This window comes from Lynx rufus, unplaced genomic scaffold (genome assembly GCF_022079265.1).
Source record: "Lynx rufus isolate CCGP_SWC_20201006 ecotype Redwood Valley unplaced genomic scaffold, mLynRuf1.p SCAF_10, whole genome shotgun sequence".
Lineage (NCBI taxonomy): Eukaryota > Metazoa > Chordata > Mammalia > Carnivora > Felidae > Lynx > Lynx rufus.
In genome coordinates this window covers 82,983,353-83,010,814 of record NW_025814824.1, presented here as the reverse complement: position 1 = coordinate 83,010,814, position 27,462 = coordinate 82,983,353, and the positions used below count along the sequence as shown (strand labels likewise).

The 27,462-nt window shown below is 40.1% G+C and overlaps 1 protein-coding gene across 4 annotated transcripts in view; it reads left to right on the top strand.

The window, feature by feature from the left end:
• DENND1A (DENN domain containing 1A) overlaps positions 1-27,462 on the top strand; it is a 509,451-nt gene that overhangs the window by 138,087 nt on the left and 343,902 nt on the right. For all 4 annotated transcript variants that reach the window (XM_047069226.1, XM_047069240.1, XM_047069220.1 and 1 more), the window contains exon 4: positions 17,798-17,847. In XM_047069226.1, coding sequence (XP_046925182.1) covers positions 17,798-17,847 — 50 coding nt within the window. The remainder of the gene's footprint in view (positions 1-17,797; positions 17,848-27,462) is intronic.

Below are 27,462 nucleotides of genomic sequence, written 5' to 3'. Positions count from 1 at the left end.
GTATCCACGATTGCCATCCAGTGTAGCCATTTTGATGGACCACATTACAGATTTTGAAAAGATTCATTGATAGATTGCAGATGTATAAATGCAATCCAGATTAAACATCTGCTTCCTTGTATATGTTTAAGAGTGTCCTGTTCTTGATGATTGTCTTGGTTTTAATGTTTTTTCGAGTATAGGTTCACGGATGGGTAAACAATAATCCTAAAAAAAAAAAAAAAATCTGTCACGTGTTGCTTTTATTTCTCCCAGTGTTGTTACAAGTCAAATTTATCACCTTGGATGAATGTCAAAATTCATGCTTGTTAAAGTGTGTGCTGAAGAGAAAGCCACCTTGTATATAAGAGCAGCTATCCTGTCATATCTATATCATGAGTTTCCCCCTCTCCCCCATTTCCAGAAAAGGGTGAATTTAAGAATGGGATAGGGTTGGGCTGACTTCTTAATGAAAACTGTATTTCAAAACCTTAAACATGTAGCTGAACTCAATTGAAAAATTGATACATTTTCTGACTTAAGGCTTTTCTTTTAAGTTGAAGATTTCTTCCCAATTTGGTCACTCCCCAGCTGTTACAGTTATATAGAAGGAACTCATTAAAAAGACAAATTCTTTCTGAGCTATTCTTTCTGAAAGCGCGCCAGGCTATGCAGCTACGTTGTACTACTACTTACTTGAATCTAACGCCAGGAAATGGTAATTATGCAATCCTTACTTACACATTCTTATTAGAAGTGTTCTTCTGGTTTTATTCTGGCTCCAAAAAAGCCCCACTAAATTTTAGACATCTGTGAATACTATTGGATGGTCTTGTTTCTGGTGAGTTACTCCATGATTATGACTAAATGGACTGTGGCTGTTTTTGAGAGTTGTAGTCTGAGTCTTAACTTTAGCCTCACGTAACCAGTCTGTTACACATAGGGCAAGTCTGTAGTCATCCAGTCTCATTCATTATCCCTCCTAAGGTGCTCTCCAGTCTCCCTAGTGTGCCATTTCTCTCTGCATTCAACTCTCAACTTCTCTCATGTGGACTCTTCCTGATGGCCTACAACCCAATGTCCTTATAATCACTACCTTCCATAAGATGGCCAAAGATAATTTTCTAAAACCTACGTCAAATCACACCATCTCTCTTTAGTCAAAACTCTTGATGGTTCCCTGGTGCCTTCAAGATTGACACCAAATTTCTTAACTTGGATTTAAGGCCCTTCACAGCCTGACCTTGACTCAGCCTCCAGCCTGCTGTCCTACCACTTTTCACTTTATAAGCAGACATAGAACACCTCACTTTCCCAACATGGTTTGCTTTCTCCCACTTCTGTTTTTGTCCAAGCTGTTTTTATGGTTGAAATGCCTTCCTCAAGCTCCCACCAGGTATCCCCCAGGTATACTTCTGTTCAGCATTAATTGCCCTGCTTTGTATCACTTCCTCTGTGAAATTTGCCCTGACTGATCAGTTATTCCATCTCAGCACTTGGAGAGCACTTGGAACATTGACTCCTTACACCGTATTATTGTCTGTCAATCTGAATTCTTCAAGTATAGGAATGACTGTAGTCCGTGTTAGAGACTCTTTTCAGCAGATAGGATAAATTACAGGCCCGTGAATAATTGTGAATATGAAGTATGTAATACACAGACATAATTGTTAAGGAGTCCAGGTTCCAGAAAGGAGACTACAGGTGCATGACAGTGGTAATCAAGAACATGGACTTTGGAGCTAGACTGATTGGGTTTGAATCCCAGCTCTGTCATTTAGTGAGATTTACCTCTTTGGGATGTCATTTCCTTCTCTATGAACTAGAGATAATCAGAGTAAAGACTTCCTAGGACTTTTGTGAGGGTTAAGTGATTTTGAAATGTGTAAGAGTGCTCAGAATGAGAACAGGCATCTAATAACCAATAGTTATGTAGTGCCTCCTCCTTCTAGGGGGCAGATTTAAGGTAGCAGTTACCCCAGTTTGGGTACTTTTGTTTTGTCAGGTATTAGGGTTATATGTGATGAGCTTTGCCTCTAGAATTTGACAGGTCCTAAGAAGAATTCTAGAAAACCTTTCCTTCATAAGCCTGCACTATTCCAGAGCAAAATTTAGAGAAGTCGTAAAAGGAAGAGAGAGTACTTTGTCAAGTAGAGATGAAGAGATATAATCAGAAACCGTTTCTGAGTATTTATGTTCTAAAACGTACTGAAAATGTGGAAACTCTTGTAATGGTGATGAAGGGGTTTCAAATAACTAATTATTTTTCATTTATTTCATTTCCATCGTGAAATCTGTTTTGAGACTTTCCGTGTTCAAAACCCCAGAAATTTAGTAACGGGGCCCACAGTCCTTGTGAATTAGCCCTTTTTGTTGCATATAGTGATTTGTACTATTGTGTTAGCTTTCATCTTTTAAGTACTTACATGCAGCAGAGTTAAGAGTCTTGTGGCTACCATAATTTCAAACTGTCACCTTTGGTCAGTTTCAGATTTCAAATGTGAACTAGCATGAAGCCCAGACTGTTGGACTACTCTGTGGTGTGTGCCTGTGTGTGTATTTGCAAGTGGGGATTGGTGGGTAGAAATGAAATGGTATTTATGAAAGAATTAAGATTGTCTTTGAAAGAGCAATGAGTTGACCAGAGTCACTTGCTTATATATCAACCTTGTGAAATGTGTGATATAATACTGTTTCACGTTGCTTTTATTCCTGGAACATTCTTACCCAGCACTTTGTCTAATAAATACTGACTCATCTCTCAAAAGTCAGGTCACATGTCACCACCTCTGAGGAGTCTTCCACATCCCCTTGGTAGAACCTGATAGTACCTTCCTTATTCCTTGACCATACTTTCTGTCAGAAAACCCAGCACACTTTATTGCATGTATCTTCATGCATGTATCTTCTTCCTCCCCTAGGCAGGAAGTCGGGGCATCTTACTTGCTTCCTATCCATATCTCTAGGACCTGGTACTGTGTATGGGTATATGTATTCCAAATATTTGCTATATAATAATAAATGATTGTTTGAATAATGTTCCCACTGTGATCTTGGGCTCAGAATTTGAGGTAGGACAAACCAAAACCCACATTTATTGAATCCTATCTTACCTAGCAGAGGCTTTTAAGGTTCTTGTATTTGAATGTATTTCAAACAGGATGCCTCTTTAGTAACATCTAATTTTAGAAGTGTAAACTGTAAATTGTTGAGAGCATCATTTTTATCAGAGAACTCTTCCAACCTCCCAGATACTTCTCATCTCTAGAGCTCTAAACCGCTGGTAAATTGAGTGTTTCTAAATTTCTAAAATATATCTGTTATAATAAACAGATTTAATGGCAGCTAAAATCTTTGCATTATTCATGTCTCACTTCTTTCTTTTTTAAAATTATACTTATTTATTTTGAGAGTGAGTGAGCGTGACTGGGGGGAGGGGCTTAGAGAGAGGGAGAGTGAGAATCCCAAGTGGGCTCTGAGCTATAAGCAGAGACCCCAACACAGGGTTCGATCTGATGACCTGTGAGATCATGACCTGAGCCAAAATCAAGAGTCGGATGCTTAATTGACTGAGCCCCACCCAGGTGCGCCCCATCTTAACAATAATCCCCCCTACAAATTTTAAGTGCCCCCCTTTTTGTGTGTACATTTGGCCCAAAGAAAAGTAGAAGGCAAGTATGCCCATGTTATATGAGGTCTGGCTTTGTAAAGGTCATGTTGGGCAAAGGCTTTAGTTTTTCAGCCTATTTTTTTTTTTCATCTTTAAAACGGGAAGTGTAGTAATTTTGTAGAACTGACAGGAGAAGTGGGCATGATATATACACAACACCTGGATTAGTCTGGTTCGATAAAGATTATCTGATGTAGCATGAGGAGAATGAAGCAAAGAGAAGATTTTCCTGTTTCCATGTAATTGATGATGTCTGGTATTGTATTAAGTCCTAGAATATAGATAAGTTTTTAATGTGGATAAAGAGCCTAGAGTCAAGTGATAAAAACTATTCTAACCTCTCTCCCCAGTTTCCCATCACAAGGCAGATAGAACAGCTGTGTGTTCTTTCACTACCCTCCCGACAAGCCATGGGTTTCTCTCTAAGACTCTGATGACCATAGCATCTAGGGCACTTTCGAGAGTGAAATGGGCACCATGATAACACAGAAATCATGAGCAGACCAGGATGTCTTGGGCAGGCTGGCACATGAGACTCCCCTACCTAAGAGCCTGTGACCCAACAACATGAATCTTTCACTCCACTGCTGCAATTGGAAAGTGAGGTGGGAGAGAGGCTTTAGCTTCATTTGGCGTGGAGGGCTACCACTGCAAAGGTGTAGCTGTGTGAGTGTTTGTAACTGTGGAGACAGAATCCTAATCAAGTAGGGACCAAGAATGAGACTCTCCTTTGTAGTCAGCAAAGCAGCAAGCTGAGAATTGTGGGAAGAGCTTAAGCTCCAGGGGTAGATGAACTTGGGTTTGAATGTTGGCTTGTCCATTCACTGTCTACTTGCAGTTAGGCAAGTTATTTCACTCTTCTATCTGAAACTAATGTTATTCTGCTTTCAAAGTTCAGTTCACGCGTAAGAAGTTGATAATCGTTATAATACATAAGATTACTGGCAGGATCGTTGAGCATCTGTACTTCTAGCACAGGTTGTGCAATGTATTAGCTGCTTTGTCAGTCTCCTTCCGCTGGTCACTTTACCCCCTCCAGAGAGCAGATGACCATTGGTATATGAGGAACATAATGAAGGCTGGATCAGAAGAGACTTACATAGGTCAATTAGATACTTTAAATTATATACATAATTCTTTTTTCTTAATGTTTATTTATTTTTGAGAGAGAGAGAGAGAGAGAGAGAGAGAGAGAGAGAGAGAGAGAATGAATGAATGAATGAATCCCAAGCAGGCTCCACACTACCAGTGAGAGCCAGATGCGGGGCTTGAACTCTTAAAAGGTGAGATCATGTCCTGAGCCGAAACCAAGAGTCGGCCACTTAACTGACTGAGCCACCAGGTGCCCCTAAATTATATACATAATTCTTATGTTTATTGGGCACAGATGGCAAGCTTTTGACAGAAATGACTGATACTACATTTATACCAACTTTAATCATTTCTTCCATTCCTTTCATTTTCTATATCAAAAATAAATATTGATTCTCTGGTAAATTCCGGTCTCCTGTGGCCCATTTGGTCTCATGGTTTCCTATGAAAGTTAAACAAGAAGACATGTAGGCTGTTAGCACAGTGCTTGGTAGTAACAAGTGCTCAGTTAATGCTATGTTTTTTCTTCTAAATCCCCTTAGTATTGCCCAATCATTTTTCAGCACCATCTTTCACTGGAAGTTTCCTCTGTGCTGGGTACTCCACTGGACACTGGCAGTGGGTGTAATCCCTAGCATTCTTAGCTCAGTCTAGTGGGAAAGACATGTAAATAAATGTATTCCATCAATTCTAAGAGGCACACATTTTCACATCTTAACATCTTAACGTCTCTGAAATTGGGATGCATCTTAGAGTCGATGGTAGATCATTTATGGCCATTTTTTCCCCTAGTGGTACTGAAAGATAATAGTCTTACAATCAGTGGCTTCTTAGATGCAATGATATACAACAGGTTACCGCAGTAAGAAGTCTGCTTTCTTTGTATACGGGAAAATGGACTTTGGGAATCTCAGAAGAAATAACAGATTATCAGGAGCATGTTCTGAAGAGAGATTTAAGCTGATCCTGTGTTCAAATTTGTTACACGTCTTTTGTTCTCTTCAACTACAATCCCTCTCCATGCTGCTGGGTTATTATTAAGGCTCCTGTGTGAGGCCCCTCTTCCTTCTCAGGGGCCTGGCAGGCACCCAATTGCGTGTCTTTACCGTCCTGAAAGAATGTAGGGTCCTAAGATTATGGTCAGTGTAATCCTAGGAATGATAGCAGTAGGATTGGCGTGGGAGCTCAGGTGAAGAGCTCACTGAGGGTAGCTTCTGAACCCCTCACAATCTGGAAGACTTTGCGGGTGGCAGCAAAGTTAAAAAGCGGCATGCAAATGGATGTAAAGGATTCAAACCCTCTTCGTGACTTCCAGTGCTCTAGAATAACGTCCAGACTCCTTAACATGCCCTGTAAGGCCCCTCATGATTTGGCCCCTGCCACCTTGTCCAACCTCATCTTCTTGCGTTCTCTTTCCCTGCTGCCTCTGCTTCAACATGCTAGGCTGACTTCAGTACTTTGAATGTGCCCAGGTTCTTGTTCAGTGGCTCCTGCTCATGCTTTTACTTTTTTTTTTTTTTTTTTGCCTTGCCTCTCCCTGTTCCTCTTCCAATCTTTGGTGAACACCTCCTTGTTCCTAACATCCCAGCTGAGAATGCCACTTCCTGAGATGCCTTTCGTGACCCTTCCATCTAATTTCAGGCCCTGTCATTCTGTCGTAGAGCACTCTCTTCTGTCGTAGCTCCTGCCACGGTCACCTTCTACCTTTGCGAGGCATCCATCTCTCCAATCAGATCACGAGCTCCGCACAGACGGGGCCTTTAGCACATCGGTTTGAAAAGATTATCTTGCTTAGGGAAAAATAACCCTCTTCATCTTCTAAGATGACTGAAATATTTCTTCTAAAATACATCTTCTAAAAATATTCCTCTTCTAAGATGACTGAAATGCTCTTGATTCCAGGGGCTCCCTTGTGTCTCCTTTCTTGTTTGTTAACATTGGAGAAGCTTTTAAGGAGTTGGAAGCTTCTCTTCACGGATTTATTTCAAAATTCAACAACCATGGCAAATAAGTTGAATCTAAGTCACACAAATGGATCGTCTGTCCCCCAGTGAGTAATAGTGGTGCCCTGAGTTCTTTTCTTGTTTCAGTGGGGTGAAAGAGCTGAATGAGTGGTGGGGTTCCAGGAACCTAGATGATACATCTGGATTTTCAACATGTTAAGCTTGAGGTACTTACGGGACATGGGGCAGTAATGTCCAAAAGGCGGGGCGCCTGGGTGGCTCGGTCAGTTGGGCGGCCCACTACAGCTCAGGTCATGATCTCGCGGTCTGTGGGTTTGAGCCCCACATTGGGCTCTGTGCAAACAGCTCAGAGCCTGGAGCCTGCTTCCGATTCTGTGTTTCTCTCTCTCTGCCCCTTCCCTGCTTGCTCTCTCTTTCTCTCTCAAGATAATAAACATTAAAAAAAAATTTTTTTTAATTAAAAAAAAAACAGAAAAAGAAATGTCCAAAAGGCAGTTGGAATAGAGCCTGGTGCTAGATGTAGTCTAGGAAGTGAAGATTTGAATCGGACTCTCTTACAAAGCAATGATAATTGGAATTAAAGGGTAAATAGACTATGAATGGAGGAGAGTGCAGAGTTAGAAGAAAGAAGATAATATCCTGGAAAACACACTTAAGGGGAAGAAGTTGAAAGAAGGGCCAGAAATTAAGTAGTGAGAAGGCCCTGGTACATTCTACATCTAATAGCACGTTGGGTCCGTAACATGTTGTTCGCATGAGTGGTGAGTAAAGCGCTAGAAAAGACTTTTCTTTTAATACTGCTTTTTGTGATACTGTAAACAAAATAATTCTCAAATTGAAGAGCTGCCCATGATCCGGAGAACATCAGTCTATCTGTTAAGAAAACCCTGAACCTTACCTGTAGTAATAGTGAACTGTTAATTTAAGAAGTTGTTTCTCTGAAGGGTTTGTGCCAAAAAACAGTTGTGAATTTTGAATAGTGAAATATGGTTGGTTTGTAATTCTTTGTTTTTTATTTTTGACAATTTTTTTTAAGTTTATTTTGTTTAGAGAGAGAGCATGAGCAGGGGAGGGCAGAGAGAGAGAGAGAGAGAGAGAGAGAGAAAGAGAGAGATTCAGAAGCAGAGCCCGATGTGGGGCTTAAACCCATGAACCATGAGATCATGACCTGAGATGAAACCAAGAGTCGGACACTTAAGTGATTGAGCCACCCAGGTGCCCCTGTTTCTGTTTCTGTATTTTAAATAATTTTCTAAAAAGAGAGCATGTTGGAATGCAGTAGATATTTGGCCATTTAGCAATATCCATGTGTGAATTGTTGGCTCACCATAGAGCCAATACGATTGGCATGGCCATTTGACCTTTCAGAAATTTCTGGATTGGGGGCTGGCACACTACAGCCACCTGGCCAAGTACTGCCTCGGAGTGGCTCTTATGTGTGTCCTTTGAGCTAAGGTGGTTTTTACTTTTATGAAGAGGTTTTTTTTTTTAATTTTTAATTTAATTTTTATTTTAGAGAGAGAGTGCAAGGCAGGGAGAGAGGCAGAGGGAAAGAGAGAATCTTGAGCAGACTCCAAGCTCAGCATGGAGCCCGATGTGGGGCTCAATCTCATGACTGAGATAGTGACCGGAGCCTAATTCAAGAGTCAGTGACTCAACCGACTGATCCACCCCAGGTGCTCCTATGAAGAGTTATTAAAAAAAAAAAAAAAAAAGCCCTAGAAGAATCTTTGATGGAGTCCATAAATGTCCTGCAAAGCCTTCAAATATTTACTATCTGGCCCTTTAGAGAAAAAGTTTGCCAACTCCGTCTTTACTTGGTAAGTGGTAAGTGAAATGAACCAAAAATTCCTTAGGAAAACCTCAAATTGATGATTGTTGTTCCAGAATGTCTTGCATGTCATAAAGCTTTTCTTTTAAATAGTGACTTAGCTGTTGAATTACGAGAACATGTTTTCGTTGGTCAATCAATCAACACTTGACTGATGGATAACTGCCTTGTGTGACTTGATAGTGTGGTCAGAGGGTGGAGGCTTTCAAGATTGTATGGTATCTTCTAGAATTGATCTGAAAAGTGTTTAAATCTATTCAGATACTGTTGTTGTGTTTACAGTTTATCCCAGCCTCAGGTAAACACTGGCATCCACATGTTAGAGCAAGATATGTAAAGTAAAATAAAACATATATGTGGAATTATTTTCTTTGTTTACATTTTGCTGGCCCTCTGAAGAGCTGTCTCTAGCTTCAAAAGAAAGAAATCCTTGAGTATTAGATTCTGGAGAATTATTTAAATTGCATACATTTTTTTATTTCAATACTGTTTCATATCACCTGCCTTCTGTCTGTATAGTGGGATGTCATTGATCTGTTCTGAGTATAAATTTCCTCAGTTCTCGAGTCCTCCTGATACCATTTTATTAGGATCTGCAAGTTGTGGGAAATAAAAGTTGATTTGAAACCATTCTGTAATTGGAGATGACTGTTCAGTGATGCCCTGTCTAATCAATTGCTAAATAATTCTCTCTCAAAAGCAGATTTGATATTTACATTTTGATCTTCATAGTCTGTTCCCAGTGTTTGTTGATGGCGTCTGACATCTCCTGCCACTGGATAAATAAAGCCTATTATTTCCTTTTCAACGTTTTAAGCGATTACTCTCATACAAGAGCTGAGAAGCAGAAGGTTAGATATATTATCAAACTATGATCCTGCCTATCCAAAGAAGCTGGGAACCTTGATTAATATGCCTTGTTAACTGATGATTTCAGTTCCATACTGGTAGTGCTAGAATAATTTGTATAAACCAAGCAGTACAGATTCCTTATTTTAGCACTAAGACTTACAAAGGCTTCTTTTAGCAGCCTTTAATTTTGTACTTATGTATGTGACATAGCCTGTGGCTGTGATAGCTACTGTGAATCTCCAGTTGTTTGGGGATGAAAGGAGGAGGCAGCTGGAAACTCGGTAGCTACATCTAGCTGTCTACCTAGAGAAGGCCTTGATTTCAAGTTTATCTAAACAAGCTCGACTAATCCCAACTATCTAGGGGGATCCACTGTCAAAACAAGCAGCGTGGCCCTGAGGCAAACACAGCTATACAGAAATGAAGGCTGGGGCTTCCAATACTCCGATGACTGCATACTGGAGGCTTTTTTTCCCCCCTGAAAGAGGGTAAGAGAGGTAGAATTTGCATAATGCCTTTTCATTGGAAACTTTTGGAAAGCTGACAGACCTCCAGCTTATAGATCTGCAGCCACAATACAGAGTCTATAGGAGAATCCTTGAATGACCTAACCATATTGAAAGAAAATATAAAAGCGTCCAAGTATAGCCAAGTGAGAGAGGGAAAGAGGCTGATGCATTGTCTAACATCTGCTGTACTTCTCGTTAGTTTTGTTCTTTGCTATTCTGTGTGGACTTTGGAGAAGCCTAAGACAGCCTAACACGAATCCTATAATCTTCCTTCTGAATATTTATGTAGTGTGCCAGCTTCTAAGCTGTCCTTTGCGTTTCCCTACTTCCCCCTCATTTTCATGCTCTCAAATGAGGCCAACATTTCAAAAGCTAAATAAATGTTTGTGAATGTTTATAAAAGATTTGCATAAATTTGTCCTTGTCTGACAGAGATCACTTTTTTCTTATGCCAGTTCTGAAAAAAATTTTTTTAAGGTTTTGGTGCTTGTCTGGACAACAAAGTCCTGCATCCCAGAACAATGATTGCTGATTAAGTGGGTATGCAATTGTGACTGAATAGGCTTTCAAGATACTGGGTAAAAAGGCCTATCATCTGAAGGCCGAATCATAGCATTTAGAAAATGTTATCAGAAGTACACATTTAAATCTATTTTTTTGGTACCGTGTCATTAGGTAAGACAAAGAGTGCTTACAAGTTTAAAAGTATAACTGCCCACCGGTTTTAACAATTCTTCTGTATACATTTTAATAATCAGAACGTTTCAGTAACTCAGAATATCACTGGTCTTTCCTACGGTTGGACACATTTAAAAATAATTTTTAGACCTGGAGGCACTCTTTGGAAACTGTAAGTCTACCAGTTGTGCGTGTTTAACACGGTTACTGGGGTGGTGATCAGAGGAAATCGGACCCTCCTTCAAGACATCTGAATGCACAATCATACCTTGAGAAAATATAAACTACACGAAATATGTGTTAGGGCTTAATTATAGGACACACACACACACACGCACACACACACACAGCCCAGACACTTGTGCCGCCGACGTGTTTTGCTGAATTCATTTATCTTTTAAAATTAGAATAGATTTTGTGGGGTGGCAGGGGATGTTGTGGGTAGAGGTGCTAATTCAGTTCAGAGATATTCAAAGATTGGCAGGAGAGAGAGGTAACAGCCAGTTCTGTTAGTCCTTTGGTTGTATTGGTTTAGAGGCTTAAGTTGTCATTAAGGCACAAACTAGAGCCACTTCTCTGACACAGTTTTTATCACATCTGCTAGGCTTGTGTCCCAAGAGGAGACGTGGAGAGCAGTGAATTCAGCATGGGCCCATTATCGACTGCTTTTTCGTGTGTTGTAAAAGGAGTGAGACCTCAGGGAGGCTTGGAGCCTCCTCCCGTGTAATGTCCAAGTCAGATTTGAAGGACTGGTGGCAGGAAAGCTTTGGCCTTTGGGTGTGAATTCTTAGAAATAGAGGCACAATTAAGTTTAAAAAATTCAAGGACTTTGAGCTTGATAATGAAAGATTTTTTTTTTCTAGACTAATGTGAGCAGAAAAGTTGCCCATCTGTGCACATTTTTGTGTGCATTTAAAATATTTAAAAGCTGACAGCTTTTAATATGCTTACAAAATACTATTTCTATCAGTGCTCTTTTTTTTTTTTTTTTTTTTTTTAATAGCATCTTCCTGAGGGCCAGTTACTTCTTCAGTGAAATCACGTTTGCACGTTTTACTGTTGGGACCCTATTCCTTTGGTAGGTGTTGACTTGTATTCCCTCCTCGCCCATTTTCCCTATTCTTTCTTCCTTTTAGGTATATTGATAACATAAATGTTCAGATGACAGGACTTAAAATGTTTAAGGAAATGAAACAAGGCAAAATATTTTATAGTAATAATGTTAGGGCCAACCAGTGCCACCAAATGCTAACTGTAAGAGATTCTAACCAAATCATTTGTCCATCTTCTAAGTATTTGAAACAAGTGTCAAGAAGTTTATTGGTGTTTAATACTGACCTTAAAAATATAGCTCTCTCATTTTCACCTCTCTGCTATAAGCTTTTACGTTAATAAAATGAAATGTTAGAACAGAGGATTTTACATAACACTGTAATTTGGGAACGACTTTAAGTAATTTTTTTGAAGAAAAAGAGGGATAGAAAGAGAAATTTTGTTAGTTTTTTTTTTTTTTAAATAAGATCCAGTATTTTTACTTTTGGACTTCACTTCCTGAAGCTCTGTACTTAAAAGTAGTTCTAGAAGAGAGGTGGCTCTCCTGCTGTTGTTAGCATTCCACCGATGTACTTACTATCCATGATAATTTAGATATAAAATTTATATGATACATGTTACAGAATATAATGAATTTTGTGTACTCTTTTGTAATTTTATCTTTGAATGACAACAGCGAATGTGTATATTAGGTATTGCACAAATTAGCATGATAACATAGGTAGAACTCAAAATTAACATTTATATTTAAAAAAAGAGTAAGGTAGGAGTAAACATTGAAATATACCAAGGAAAGGAAGCAGATTCTGTAGCATTGGAGCAGCACTGTTAGAAATTTGACCTGGCTTTTATGTTTAGGTTGAAAGGCCTTTCTATAAAATCCCTTATGCAAAGATTTTTCTCACTGAATAACATTTTTTTAAAGTTTGGTTGTAAGTATAATATGGATCTTGGACTTAATTTGACATTTACAGAGAAAGAAAAAAATTGTATTTCCTCTTTTCATATTTAGAAATTTCTGATCAACATTCTTGAACTTGGTGCTAATTAGGCCTCTAAAAACTTGTTACCATTCTGCTTTACCCTTCTCAGTCGTACGCATTAAAACCTCTGGTAGCTTTTACTTGGAGTCCCTGGTTTTAACCTGAAATGGTTTAAAATAGAAATTTTGTTAGCTTTTTGCGTGTTTGGATTTTGTGTGTGTTCTGTTTTTAACTTTCAACTTGAGTTTTAAGATCATCAATCAAAGGCTTTTCTTTCAAGTCAGTGCCACTCATCTCAATTGCAGGACTTGGACGGTCAGCATTTCCCTCATGCTATTAAAAACAAAAAATTAAACATTGAAATAGAGTATTTTAGGAATTTAAGCTCCACTGATCTTTTCATCACAGTCTACATTTTGAAATGAACAAATAAATTGGATATAAAAAAACTCAGGAAACGTTCTCCCACTCTGTTTCCCTGTCTGTCCCTCCTTAACTCTTTTTGGACAAAGGTAAATTATCGACCGCTGTATGAGCTTTCAGCAAGCTACAAGAGGGGCTGATTATAGCTCTCCGTGTTTTAAAATATACATTCATTTACTCAAGCTGTCTGCTTCCTTTATTTGAATGTTTGCCTGCACACATTTCCTTTTTCCTTTTGAACTATTGAAAATGTGTCTCATCTCCCAGCATTCTATAACCCCAGTGGACATTATAGTCAGCCTGCACTTTTGTCTTTCAGATGGCATTTATTTGTGGGGTGTGTATGTCTGTGTCTGACTGTCGGTGGTTTTCATCTGCTGAATACAACTAATTTTTGTTTATGGGTTTCAGTGAAGCAATGAAAACAAAGTATTGACATCCAAATTGATGGCCGTTGCAGGATCTCATACATCTCCCCACCCACACCCCAAATTCAGAGTGAACTGGTTAGCCTCATTATTCATAATCTCAGTTGACTGCATCAAATGTAGTCTTCGAAGTTTTGCTTCCAGATAGAATTCTATGATGAATAATATTATAAATTAAAAACTTTACCGTTTTTTTTTTTTTTTTTTTTTACATTTCTTTATTTTTGAGAGACAGAGACAGAGCATGAGCAGGGGAGGGCCAGAGAGAGAGGGGGAGACACAGAACCCGAAGCAGGCTCCAGGCTCCGAGCTGTCAGCACAGAGCCCAGCACAGGGCTCGAACCCACGAACCGTGAGATCAGGACCTGAGCCGAAGTCGGACGCTTAACCGACTGAGCCACCCAGGCGCCCCGTAAACTTTACCAGGTTTTTAAGAGCACATCTCAGTTTCAGTGAAAATTCAATTTACTTTATCCAGATTGGAGCAAGTCCCCTCGATGGGCCTTCTCACCAGATGAGAATTCACACTGGGGGAAACGAATCCAAAGGAGACTGACGTGAATCTCGAGTTCTTTTCTGATTTCCATTTGCAAGTGAATCCAGTGTTAGGTGTGTTGATTTCGTGTTTGGTTCATACTCTGAGGCTTGGTATCTCCTTGTGGGCAGAGCTTTGTAGCTGTTGTTTCTCTCCTATACTGTGCAATCTGCTGTTTGATATATGCATAACTGAAGGTTTGTGCAACTGTCTGTCCTCCATGCATCTCCCCACCCCCTCTGCTCTGCTTTCCTCCCACATGAAGTATCGTTGATTTCGTTAGGAAGAAAAGCCCTTTTAGAAATCGCCTATTTCATAAATTGTCTGGTGACACAAGGGGTTGAATGCTGCATTCTTGTCTCATTTATTTTGAAAACTTTGCTACTGAACTCACCTTAATCAATGAGCTCGGTGTTGTCTCCAATAAGTTATGTGTTGGATATATTGATTGGGAAGGATTTTAGAAAACCCGTCTGGGGTTTATAATGTCAGCAGTGTTTTGATTATGAAAAGAGTTGGAACCTGGGGACGTGGAACCAGGTGGCGAATGTCCTAAAGCCAGCGGTGACATGGTGGACTGGTTCTCTCCTGGGATCTAGTTCATGCCCTGCACTTTAACTGTGGTGACTGGCTACTATAGATGCACTTTTTTTGCTCATTAAAATGTTAAGAAATCAAACTGTACATAAAAAGATTTGTGAAAATATAAACTTGGGAATTGATCTGGAGAGCTGGCACGATTTTCCCCACCCCCTGCCTTAGCAATGAGGTCATTTACATTTCATCAGCCGTACTACATCTTGAAGACCTGATTTATGTGGCAGTAGTTGAGGTTGTACTGAGGCTGGTTGTCTGAAACAGCTTGTGTAGGCGAGAGAAAAAGGGGAGAAAACAGGAAGATTACCATTTACAAAGAAAGTTCCCAGCCAAAGACACAGAGAGGGCAAAAAGGGGTTGCTAACTGCCTAGTGACTTTGGCCAGTAGAGTTACCATTGAAAGACACTCTGCCATAAATATAATGCTCAAAATATATTTATATCAGGGTTTTGAAGTCCCCTCTATTAGGGAGTGGTACTTTTCCTATCCAGGTAATTGTGTTTTTTCCTTTGGAAAAGGACGATACGGTAGTTAGATGTGTATATATAGGGAAAAATCAGTATTAAGAAAACTGGTCTATTTCAGCAGTTTTTACGTATAAGATACATTGCTTGTTTCCCCCTTCCCAAACTAAGACGTAGATTTTTCAGTTCTGATTGAGATAATGTGTGAATATGCCTAACACAGAGTAGATGCTCATTTTTGTTTTCTCCTCTGACAGCACACCACTGTCTTGTTTGACTTAAATTGGAATATCAAGCTCTTGTAATATCACAAACATGAAGAAACATATTGTAATGCACAAACATGTGCCTACATTTGCCTATATTCCCTTCCCTCCTCCCCTTCTCCTGCCCTATTGCTTAATTAGACTTATCACTGCTTTCTTGGGTAAAAGGAAAGCTCTTGGGAGGTGGGTTATACCCAGCCCACATTGGGTATTTTGATATTTGTTCTAATATTATCTGACAGACAAGTTCACGGTTGGTTATTACTCTTGACATTAGAAAGTGGTAAGTAGTTTCTATATTGTAGTGAGTAATAAGTTGGGCATATTAGATTCCTTTGACTCTGCTGTAGAGCACAATGCTTCCTCGGAGCCATGGGGGTCCTTTCTTTCAAAAATCTTGAGGCCTTTTGGCAGCTCCACTCCAGCATAGAGTAGAGAAGCACTTCTGCACCTGTCACTTCTGAGGGGAGAGGATAACTGTCTTTGTAGCTGATGTTGGCAGTGAGTGAGCACCGGGTACTGAGTTTTAAAGGATGCTCAGTACATATACTGAAGTCAGGAGATGCTTTGTGGTATCTGGAACTTGATGGGAAAGGAATTTGTAAGGATTTCTTTTTTGCATGTAAATCATAAGAGTTTTGTATACGTGGGTTAGAGTATGTTTTAGAATTAAGACTGCAGACGTTGAATGTTTTCTGTGACCGTTTTCCCAATATTTGCCTGATACTGACATTATGCACTAAGAAATGGCTCATTTTTTCTGATTCTCAATTAGCTTTTGCAATTCATTTAAACATGACTGGTTTTAAAACAATATGTATGGACTTCTGAATGCCACATTATGGAATTAACTGATGTGTCAGTGATGCCTCATAGAACATGCTGAAGTATTCTTATCCACTCTTTTTCATTTTTTAGTTTCCTCTGCCTTCACTCTTTCATGACATGCCTTAACAGTACTGCGATATACACAGTAGCAGTCCAAGATGATGTTAAAAAATAGGATATGCTCAATTGAATTATGTAGGCGGAACATGCCTGGCAGAGCAAGTCAGTGTGCTTTCTGCTTCATTGAGTGGGTTATTAGATTGATGTGGTTTATTTCTTGAATGATAGAACTGGTTTTAAAAATAAATGAAGCGAGAAGCATCAATTCAGTTAGCATTGATAATTCATTATTATTGGTTAGAAAAGTGCTACATTTGTAAACTGATCTATAATTTATCACTTGGATTAGGATTTGCAATGGGCAGGTTTGTTTTAATTTGAACCAGCTTCTCAATGGGCGAACAATGTGTTCTTCATTTTGTCTTGAGGTTGAGATTTTAAATAGTTAAAGAGCAAATCAAATGCATGAGAGGAATACTTTTTTAAAATTTATAACGTTGGTCTGTGAACTTATGATAAGCACCAACTGTGGGCTGTCCAAGTCTGCAGTTAAATTAAGTCAAGCTAGAGAAAATTTTATGAAGGAAGTAATAATTAATTACTTGTATATGTGTTTAGCTATGTGTATATATGCCATATATGTGGAAATGGGTCTCTTGGGAAAAGACACACACACACACACACACACACACACACACACACACGCACGCACGCACGCACACACACACACACAGTGTATTGTGTCTTATGTAGTGGTGGTCTTAATGTCAGAAGCCTCTCCTTTATGAATCTTCGCAATGTTGCTCTGCTTTTTATTCCCTTTTTGTACACTTCCCTTAAATGTTATGTTTGGTTTTATGTACACGTTTGTAAAAAGGTATCTAATCTGGTAGTTTGCTTCGGATTTTCACAAATTACAAGCAGGTGAGTGTGCCCAACTATAATGACATTTAACTGAAAATAGTGCATACTTAAAATTGCTGGTGTTGTGATTACAAAATAAATCTATGCCAGAGACGGCAGCTTCTTTATAAAGTAAGTAAAGGAAGTTTTAAACTCTAAAAAATGTAGTTGACAATGTTCAGGGACAATTACCGTCAAGTTGGCTTTCTCTTCTGCTTGCGATTTGGCCTATTGATGTAGGGAAGCGTTGTCTAATCCCGGCCCCCTCTGTTCCTAGGTAACAGGCAAAAACGGTGCCAGCAACAGCGGCCCTGCCAGGCCAAACCCATGTGGCTCGGTGTTATTCACTCTGATCCATATGGTCAGGCTGGAGATGGTCCCTGGAGGGGTGTTAACACTCAGCAACCCAACCGCCTCCCTCCCTTCAGAGCTTTCCTGCACGGCTCCTGCTGCTCGCCCATGTGTGATTCTTGATTAATTTTTCATTTTTAATGAAGTTTGATCATGTTTATTATTTCTCATGATTGACTGCCTGTACTCCTCCCATGTAATTGATAAAGCCCATATTTCTTCATCTGTCTCCTCTTTCTTTAGGGTAAAGTTGCTAGATTGTGTGCCGTGGTTAATGCTAGATTTATTGGTCCCATTAGATGTATAAATTATCTCTCTTTCTCTCCACAGGAAGTTCTACAGACTTTGACCAAGTTTTGTTTCCCCTTCTATGTGGACAGGTAGTGTCAGATTTTCAAACTTTACTAGAAAAAAAAGTGTCAATAAACCTGCTATGGAAAATAAAAACCACACCATTCTTAACATTCTGTCTGTTTAACCAAGATTTAAAACATCTATGTTTGAAGGAGAGTTGCAATATTCTCCTTTCCTGGGGATTTTATTGACACTATCAAAAAGTTTAAAGCTTAGAGCTTTGCATTGGTCAGTCTGTGAGATGTTTTTCACACGGCATTAAATTTTTGATTTTGGTTATCAGTCTCAAACCATGATTAAGAATGGTTGGTATTTATTCCAGTGCTATTTAATTTTACTTAAATATGAATATATTTAACTTAAGCAAGCAATGTTGCATTATTCCATGGCCTTACGAATATTATATAGACTTTGTTTTTCTTTGATTCAACTTAAAATTTAAATGATCACAGGCCTATCTTGTTTAAAGGTGTTTAGCTATTTAAAAGACATGTTGTTAAATAGCATCTTGCGTTTTAGGTGGCTAAGAATGGCATTTATGGGCATATAAGCATTTTCTGTAGCTTTCTAGACTAAAAACATACAAAACCATCTGAATATTACCTTAGATTTTGCATTCTGGTAAGCTGTTGGAAAGGTATCGATATAAGAACTCCAAGATAATTAAAATAGTCCGAGGGTTAAGAAGAAAAAAAAACATTAGTTAATGCTAACAATTTTGGAAGAACTTTTTTTTTAACTGTATAAAAACTATACTTGACTAACAATATTAATAAAGTGTCGAAGCAGTCTTCTTAATCTTATTTTCAAGAAATGTCTCCTGTGTGTTTCATTACAGTTTAAGCATTATTTTTGCAACCTACATTGTGCCTTAAAAAGCCCACTTTTAGTGACAGGGCTTTTAGAAAATATCATTATAAGTAATAGCTGCCATAATGTGTTCTAAGGAAACTATACAATGGCCCATCTTCAGGAAGGTTCTGTCTTGTATTTTAGTGTGCCCAAACCAGGCAGGTCTGAAGGGTTTTGGTGGTTTAGAGAGCACGTGGGGAGTGTGCTGTTTGGTCTTCTCTACACTTGGTAGGAGGGGCGTTCCGCTTTGTTTGGCAGCAACCTGAAAATGGTGTGAGATGAGAATTGGTAGCCAAAGGAGTTTAAAAGAGTATTAAAAGGAAAAAGAGTACTAAAAAGCAGCACTGGAATGTTGCCAACTACTTATAATCACTATTTTCCCTGGTTCTAACATGTTATTTTTAAGCCAATCAGCCATTGTAGTATTTCCAGACTTGGGCCTTTTTAAATCCTGGTACCCATGTTGTTTTAGCAGTGGATTCATGCTCAAAACAGAATAGCCTTAGTTTTAAGAGGGTCAGTCTTTGTAATGAGAGTCCTCTTGTCTCTTCTTTATCCTGTTCCTTCTTAAAATAGCAAGGAGGTAGGGTTTTCTTGAGAGACATTTAATGCAAACTTCACATTTATATGTATGAATTAGCGATGCATGAAATTTCCTCCAGTCGCCTATAAAATGTATTACAAATTATGGCAAGGGCATATTTATATAAATTAATAAAGCTGAGATGTTTTTATTTAAGTTTTTTTTTTTATTTTGTTTTTTAAGTTTTTAAAGTGTTTTTTTTTTTTTTTTTTTTTTTTTGAAGTAATCTCTACACCCAACATGGGGCTTGAACTTATGACCCTGAGATCAAGAGTTGCACGCTTTGGTGACTGAACCAGCCAGGCCTGGAGCCCTAAAGCTGAAATGTTTTAAAATGTGGTTAGGAATCTAACAAAGAAAAATGAGAGAGCACGTTTTTACATGACTTCTTGTAGTGGTGATCAGTTTGGGAGAGGTATTCCTTAACTGACTTTAAAATCGAACTTTGGAAGAAATGCACAATGTGATTAGATCCAGCCTAGTTCGCCCCTCTTTTCCTCTCATGGCAACCACACCCCTCTACTTACCTACCTGTCTGGGTGATTACATTCTTGAAAGAAAGCAGAGTCTTTAAATAGTTCTAAAGGTTTTTTGTTTTGGTCACCAAATCCCCTGATACCTTTTTTTCTGTTGTTAGAAAATTTTTTTTCTTCTAAAATGCTTCTCTTTAGATCACTCTTCCCTGATCAGGTTTCTCATATTTTTAAACAGAATGATTTGGGACAGACATGTCCCTTTATGGATCTGCTTTAACCCTTGCCTTGTATAATGGATCTTCTTTTTTTAATGTGTGTAAATTTATTTTGAGAGAGAGAGAGAGAGAGAGAGAGAGAAAGCATGAGTGGGGGAGGGGCAGAGAGAGGGAGAGAAATTATCCCAAGTAGGCTCCACACTGTCAGCCCAGAGCCCAATGCAGGCTCAGTCTCATGAACTGTTAGATCATGGCCTGAGCCAAAATGAAGAGTTGGACGTTCAGTCGACTGAGCCACCCACGTGCCCCTATGATGGTTCTTTCTTACATTTCGTTATGTTCCACAGCCTGTAAGTGTTGATAACTTTTATTGATAAAAAAAAACCCACCTCACTTTATTTTGGGGACTGTATTTTTTTCTCTTTCCCCACTTGTAACCTTTGCATACTTTAATGCCGAAGAGATAATAATGATGGAGTTTACTTACAATAAACACAAAGGTTTTAATGTTACTATTTTTTTTTTATTACTTTGCAGTTGGCCCTGTCGAATGGATATGCCCAGATTCTGAGGCCCACAACCCCCCCACCCCCAATGTATTTATGATATCGTTTGCTTTAGAAAATATGTCAGCATGAGAGATGAGTAATGCCCTAGGTGATTACGTTCAAAAAAGAAAGCTTCCTAATCTTTTTAGTATTTGTACTTTTCTACCCCAAGGAACAGTAATACAACTTTCCGACACTTCTAGTCTATATCAAGAGTGGGATTTTCACAGTCATCATCAAATCACCCGTTAACATTGACATCTTACTGTCTCTTGTGTTGTTTTAAGATTTTTCTTTCTGAAACTAGGACTTATGAAAAATAATAATGCCAGTGGCTCTTCAAAAGAAAGTGCTTTCTCATGTGTTACCTCACTTTATCCTCCTATCCTAAGAGATGAGAACGGGTGCTATTATCCTCATTTGAACAAACTCTAAGCTGCAGAGAAGTTAGGATTTGCCCACAGCCCCCTTAGGCTGCTGGCACAACGTAGATGTCCATCTCCCAAATGAATACATTTTTCTAGAACATTGTTGTGGGAGCATCAGTCACCAAACAGAGCAGAAAGGAAGGAAATTTGTATTTGAGCCCTTAATTGACTCTAGTCAGCGTGCTGGACGCGTCCACACTGGTACTTCATTTGTTTCTTCTAAAAGATGGATGATGGTGGTATCTCTTTTACAAAAGAGCAAAGGAAGTTTCCAAATGTGTAGCCCTCTGTCGGGCGGCACGGAAATGGTATTGGACTTGGGGTCCCGCCCACCATGTGTTTCTGAGTGTAGTTCAGGAAGTATTACAAGCACGCATTAAAGAGTATCTCTCCAAATGGACAGTGAGGTTAGAGAAGACTGAGATGGTCAGAGAAAACTTCTCACGGTGGGGGAGACGTGGGTTGAGTCTGCAAGGACAGTAAGAAGGGGGTAAGTGGAAGGGAGAGCCTCCCTCCCCATCTGTGCTGAAGAGCAAAGCAGAGGAGAAACCACGAGTGAGCCTAGAGCTTGCTCAGCCAGAGCAGATGGAGCCTGTTGGGGAGAGGGTGACGTGTACCGTGATAGCTTGGGCTCTGGCTACAGGAGGCCTTGAAAGTGTGTGGGAGCAAGATGAAATTCATCTGGTTCAGACGTCCCATTTTACAGAAGGGAAACCAGGATTTGTAGAGGTGAAATGATTTGCTTATGGTCACAACGAAGTAATCACAGCTGGGAAAGAAACACATACTCTTACTCCTAGTGCAGAGTTACTTCCACCCTATGCTGTACTTGAGGCTCTTGGTGGAAAGGAGTCTTGACGTGACCTGTTGAATGGCTCAGTCGGTTAAACGTTGGGCTTCGGCTCAGGTCGTGATCTTGCGGTTGGTGAGTTCGAGCCCCATGTCAGGCTCTGTGCTGACAGCTCAGAGCCTGGAGCCTGTTTCGGATTCTGTGTCTCCCCCTCTCTCTTTCTCTCTCAAAAATAAACATAAAAAATTTTTTTTTAAAAAAAGGGAAGAAAAAAGCTTTATGTGCCATTTCATACCGTGGTGCTACTTGCTTGCCCTTGGTAGCTGGCAACCTGCTTCAATCGGAGCACTCAGGAGACTCGCTGGAGGATAGAAAAGCTCTTCCTTCCTTCCAGGTTTGTGCTTCTCCTCTTTCAGAACCCAGCAAGTCAGCTACTGTTCGATTGCCCTGTAAATCATCCTGTACCCCAGTACACACAGATGACATGAGCAAGGATGAAATGACATGATCTTTTAAGGGTCAAGGGAAGGTGCAGTTTGTTGGTTTAGGATGTAACCAGGGATGCAGATGGGATTCACATGCTGTTTGCTGTTTTGTTATGTATCTGTTATGTGCCAGGCAGTGTGCTGTGTTCTCCTGCACTAAAGGTTTACACATTTGACAGCTTACCATCACCATAATGCCAAATATGAGGAAACGGGCTCAGAGAGCTTCGAAACCTTGCCCGAGGTCCCACTCCTAGTAAGTGATAGAGCAGCTCTCAGAACCCACATTTATCTGACTTCCAGTTCCACCTTACTTTTTCTCTATCACACCACCTCCATTAGATCCATCACACCAGAAATAAAGTAACCAGGGGCACCTGGGTGGCTCAGTCGGGTAAGTGTCTGCCTCTTGGTTTTGGCTCAGGTCACAATCTTACAGTTTGTGGATTCGGGCTCCGCATCAGACTCTCTGCTGACAGCACAGAGCCTGCTTGGGATACTGTCTCCCTCTTTTTCTGCCCCTCCCCTGTGTGCACGCGTGCACGCGTCCTCTCTCTGTCTCTCAAAAATAAACATTACAAAAATTAAAAAGAAATAAAGAAATACCAAAACAAAAAAAAAATCAAAGTTTCTTTCAAAGCAATGTATATTTGTTGTAGAAAAGCAGAAAATTCTAATAACGGAAGAGAACGAAACCTAAGGCAGAAAATGAAACTAATGTGCATGATTAGTGTGTCAGTCTCTGCCTGCCCAGACCTGCGTCTATACATTCATCATATTCTGCTTTGTGAAACCGGATTCGTTTGGCCCACTTTCATCCCTGTCTGTCGTCTTTGGTTTTGTCCCGTGACTTTTCTTACCAAGGTCATCTGCAACCTCTGTTTTGCTCCTCGCGCCTTTGGTCACTGTCCACGGCATTTGACAACAGTGAAGCAGCGGGGCTTTAGTGGGCAGATCATTGGGGGTAGCAACCTGGAGGACCTAGGTTTTATTTTTTGTTCTGCCACTGACTTGGTCCCTGATGTGTGGCAAGTGACGTTTCCCCTAAGGGCCTTAGTTTTTTTCTTCATGGGTAAAATGAGGGGACTGGATTAGATCTCTCCTGTTCCTTCTGGTTTTGATACTGTTTTGATTTGCCAGTTTAGGATTCAGTTTTGCTTTGTCAGGTTCATGTAGGCGAAGGAGTGGAGAGATCTCTCTAAATCATCTGGTGAGTTTCTCGAGCAGATAGGTATTGCCCTGTATCTGGCAGTGTGTAACCTACTCTAGGTCCCCAGACATTTTGGGTCAATGCCATTCTTGCCACTTGGATCTTCGAGCTTGGAATGTGAGAAACTTGAGTCTTAGGCAGATGAAAGGTTTATGGAAGGAAGCTTTGAGGCTCATGTAACTTAAGGTTGAGATGTGGTAGTATGATAAAACTTGATCCCTGCCCGATGTCCTGTATGCACAGAAGGAAAGGAAAAGCAGCACTAGGGGGGCCCTGCAGTGGTGCTTGACAGGTAATTGTTAGTGAGCCATATTAAATTGAGGATGACAGAACGTTAGGTTCCATGTCTCAAATTTTATAATTTCATAAACGATTATTTTCACTTTGTATCTACTATATGCTAGTTACTTTGCATACATTGTTTCTACTCCCCAAAACCACTCTGCAAAGTATTTTCATTTTGTAGGTGAGGGTCAGAGAGGTATAAACTTGCCTGCCCTCCCAGAGCTAATGACCAGCATATCTGGGATTCGAATCCAAAGGCCTGTTTCTTCCCGCTCCTGCGTCATGAATCTCTGCCTCTGTTGAATCATCAAGAGCAGCTTAAAAACCAGTTCTGCTACTTCTCTATCCTCTTGTTCCCGTTCATTGTCCTTCTTGGAAGAGTTAGCTACACACTCCAGCTTACCCCTCAGCCCTCTTCAGTCTTTCTTCTGCCTCTGTCATTCACCTCGAGCTTTTCTTATCAAGGACATCTGCAACCTGTATATCACTCACTTCAATTTTTCTGTCCCATCTTGATTCATGGGTACAGTTGACCATTCCTGCCTGCCTGTTCTCCACTTTTCCTTTGATGGTCTTTTATCTATGGGTAATCTCGTCCTGTTCCTCTTTTGTTTCTCTGAATGCTCTCGCTAAGTGACCTTGTATTTTACTGTGACATTAAATACATCTGGGTGTAGACAACATCAATTTATAGCTCCAACCCAAACCTTCCCTCTGATTTCCTAGGTAGTATGTTCAACCACGTACTTGACATTTCTATCTCAGGGTTTCTCAGACTTACCATACCCTGAATGGAACTCTTAGCTCTCCCCCCAAACTGGTGTTTTGTATCATGAAAGAGTAATTTGCTGTCTTTTTACTCTCCGTACATCTGCAAGCCTGTCATTATGCACGCCAGCTGGCTGTAATTTGGAACTCTCCACCCGGACCCCACCTTCACTCTTCCCACCATGAGTTAAGCCTCTACCTTGTCTCACCTGGACTAGTCCAGTAGCCTCCTGATTATTTTCTCTGCCTCTACTTCTGCCTTCTCCTAAACTATTCTCCACATAACATTTACAATTGGATTAGACTGTTATTCCCTTGATGAAAACCTGTCAGTGGCTTTCCATCACCTTTACAAAAAAAAAAAAAAAAAAATCCCAAATTTTTACCGTGACCGACGCGGCTTTCTGTATGATCTGGCTTTTGCTTTTATCTAGCAACTTCCTATCATGCCACTTTCCCTTTAGCTCCTGTATCTTAGCTGCACTGGTGTCCTTTGGGATCCTTGAACATGCCTAGCTCTTTCCCACCTGAGAATCTTTGCCCTGCTCATTCCTCTGCCTGAAACACCCAGTCCCCTGTTTCTGAAGTCGTTGCTCCGGCTCGTCCTTTGTCATCTTTGAGAAGCTGTCTCTAACCTCCTTGTCTGAATAGGGCTTTGCCTTTTCTTGCATTTTCTTCCCTCCTTGTTCTTACTTTGGTTTCATAAAACACTGGTACAAGCTGTATGCTTTGTGGTACACTTGTTTATTCCTTTCCAGCTAGCTGGGAATCTCTGTAGCAGGACAGATGGTGTGAGCACTTTTTACGGGATAGCACTCTAGTAGTTGCTCATGTAAGATGGACAGCTAAACTGAAAGTGAGATAATACGGAAAATCCCCTCTCTCCCTGGAAGGTTGAAATCATCCTGTCTGTTGACATGCTTCCTGTCATTTATACACTGAACCTGTAAATAACTTCGAGATTAAGCAAAATGCTGCTGGAGGAGCCTTGGATGGTTCACAGGCATTTCCAAGTCAGCCTGAATGTTAACATCTGGTTTGAATATTTGTTGCTTTTCTCCCTTGTTTTCCATATTCATCTAGGCTTGGGAAGTGCAGTGAAGGGTGGTGTTGGCCCTGGTCTCCTGGGCTTATTTCGGGAAATACTCAAATTTGGTTTCCCTTGCTCAGTGGGCAGTGGGTCTGTTTGAGAAGACAACTATCTGGATCCCTCACATACCTGAGTTCCTTCAGTGGAGTTGAACGCTGGAGGTGAGGGAAGGGTTTCATCGTGTTTAGTGGAGGCCGGCAGGATGGAGAGGGCTTTGAAGCAGAATGGGGCTTGGAATTTCGTTTTAGTCCTGATACCTTGAGAAAACAAAACCAACAAAACAAAAAGACCATGTGCCTCAGTTTTCCCATCTTATAAAGCAAGAGACTCGAGCCAGATGGTTTCTGCAGTTCCTCCCCGTTTTAATCATTGTGAAATCTCTGATCCCTGTTAAAAAGTTCTGGATTCTGATACTGGAGGTAGACACAAACCCTGCAGCGTCTAACGAAGTAGACCCTTTCCCCAAAGTCATTTTTATGGAGAAAGAGTGAACACTCTCCCAGAGTACAGCAGCAAGCGGAGAGGGAATGACAAGATTCCTCAGAGATTGAGAACCCTTCAACTTAACCTCTGAGCACCCTTGCCTAACTTTTAGTTTATTGCAGATGGTCCAAGGAGAAGAGATTTGAGAGTTTGCTGCTTTAGGACCCCTTTTGCTTGTTTGTTTAAGTGGCTTGTACTTTATTAGTGTTTAAACTTTTTTTTTCTTTTTTTATTTTTGAGAGAGAGTGTGCACGATTGGGGGAGGGGCGGAGAGAGGGAGACACAGAATCCGAAGCAGAATCTGAGCTATGAGCACAGAGCCTGATGATGGGCTCAAACCCACAAACCACGATATCGTGACCTGAGCTGAAGCTGGATGCCTAACTGAATGAGCTACTACTACCCAGGCGCCCCTACCCTGTTAGGATTTAAAAATGGTGAATCAACTGAGAATAACAAATGTTGTCTCCTAAGCTGTGTCCCTTTACTCGTTTACATTACTGTAAGCATGAGCAGCTCCCTTGGTCTCCCAAAGGACTGTCCTTTACTGAAAAGATGCAACTGAGAAGAGAGAAAGGCAGGCTTCCTTTCTCCACTCGTAAGGATTACAAAAATGAGTCCGTCAGGAAGATGCTGAGCAAATGCATGATTTTAATATGAATTTTTGTTTTCCTTCCGACAGTAACTTGACAGCTTGAGTCTCTCTTATTAATTGTTTTTATTATGGACTGGCCTTTATGGTAAATGCTTACCTCACTTATTCCCAAAACCTCCTTTGGGTTGAGCAGTGGTCTCTCATTGTTATTCCAGGTAAAGAAACTGAGGTGCTTAGAGGTTAAGTAACTTGCTAAATGAAGGCCCCGTTAGCAAGTGATTGAGTTGGGATTTGAACCAAGTAAATGAGTAATGAATCTTTCTTTGAGCCTAGGATGTCGCTAAAAGCATTTTCAGCATTTTTAATGGTGGTGAAAAGATAAATAGGGAAATTAATGACACTCACTTCACAAACCAAGTTGTGTTCATTCTGTGTCCTTTTCCTAAGGATCCCGGGTGTTTTCTTTTCATTCAGTCCTATCAATACCCTTTCCTTCTCAGATGCCTCATTTTAAACATTCTAGAAGTGAAATCACACCCTGAGTTAAATTAATGAACAGTCATATTTTATATGATCACATAATAGTATGTCACAAAAGCATGACCTTATTTGTAATTTAGAAATCATTGTGACCTGTTGCTTTAAATATTTTAATAATTCAAGTTTTTTTCTCTTCCCCCCAGTGAGGCCCACTTTTCTCCCCAATCACTTTAATTATGTGAGCTAGAATCCTGTTTCTCACACATCTTCAGTTCTCAACCTTGTTAAAATTAATCATATAATCCCCCTTTAAAACATAGTATTAAATCACCATAGTAACACAGTATCCAAGC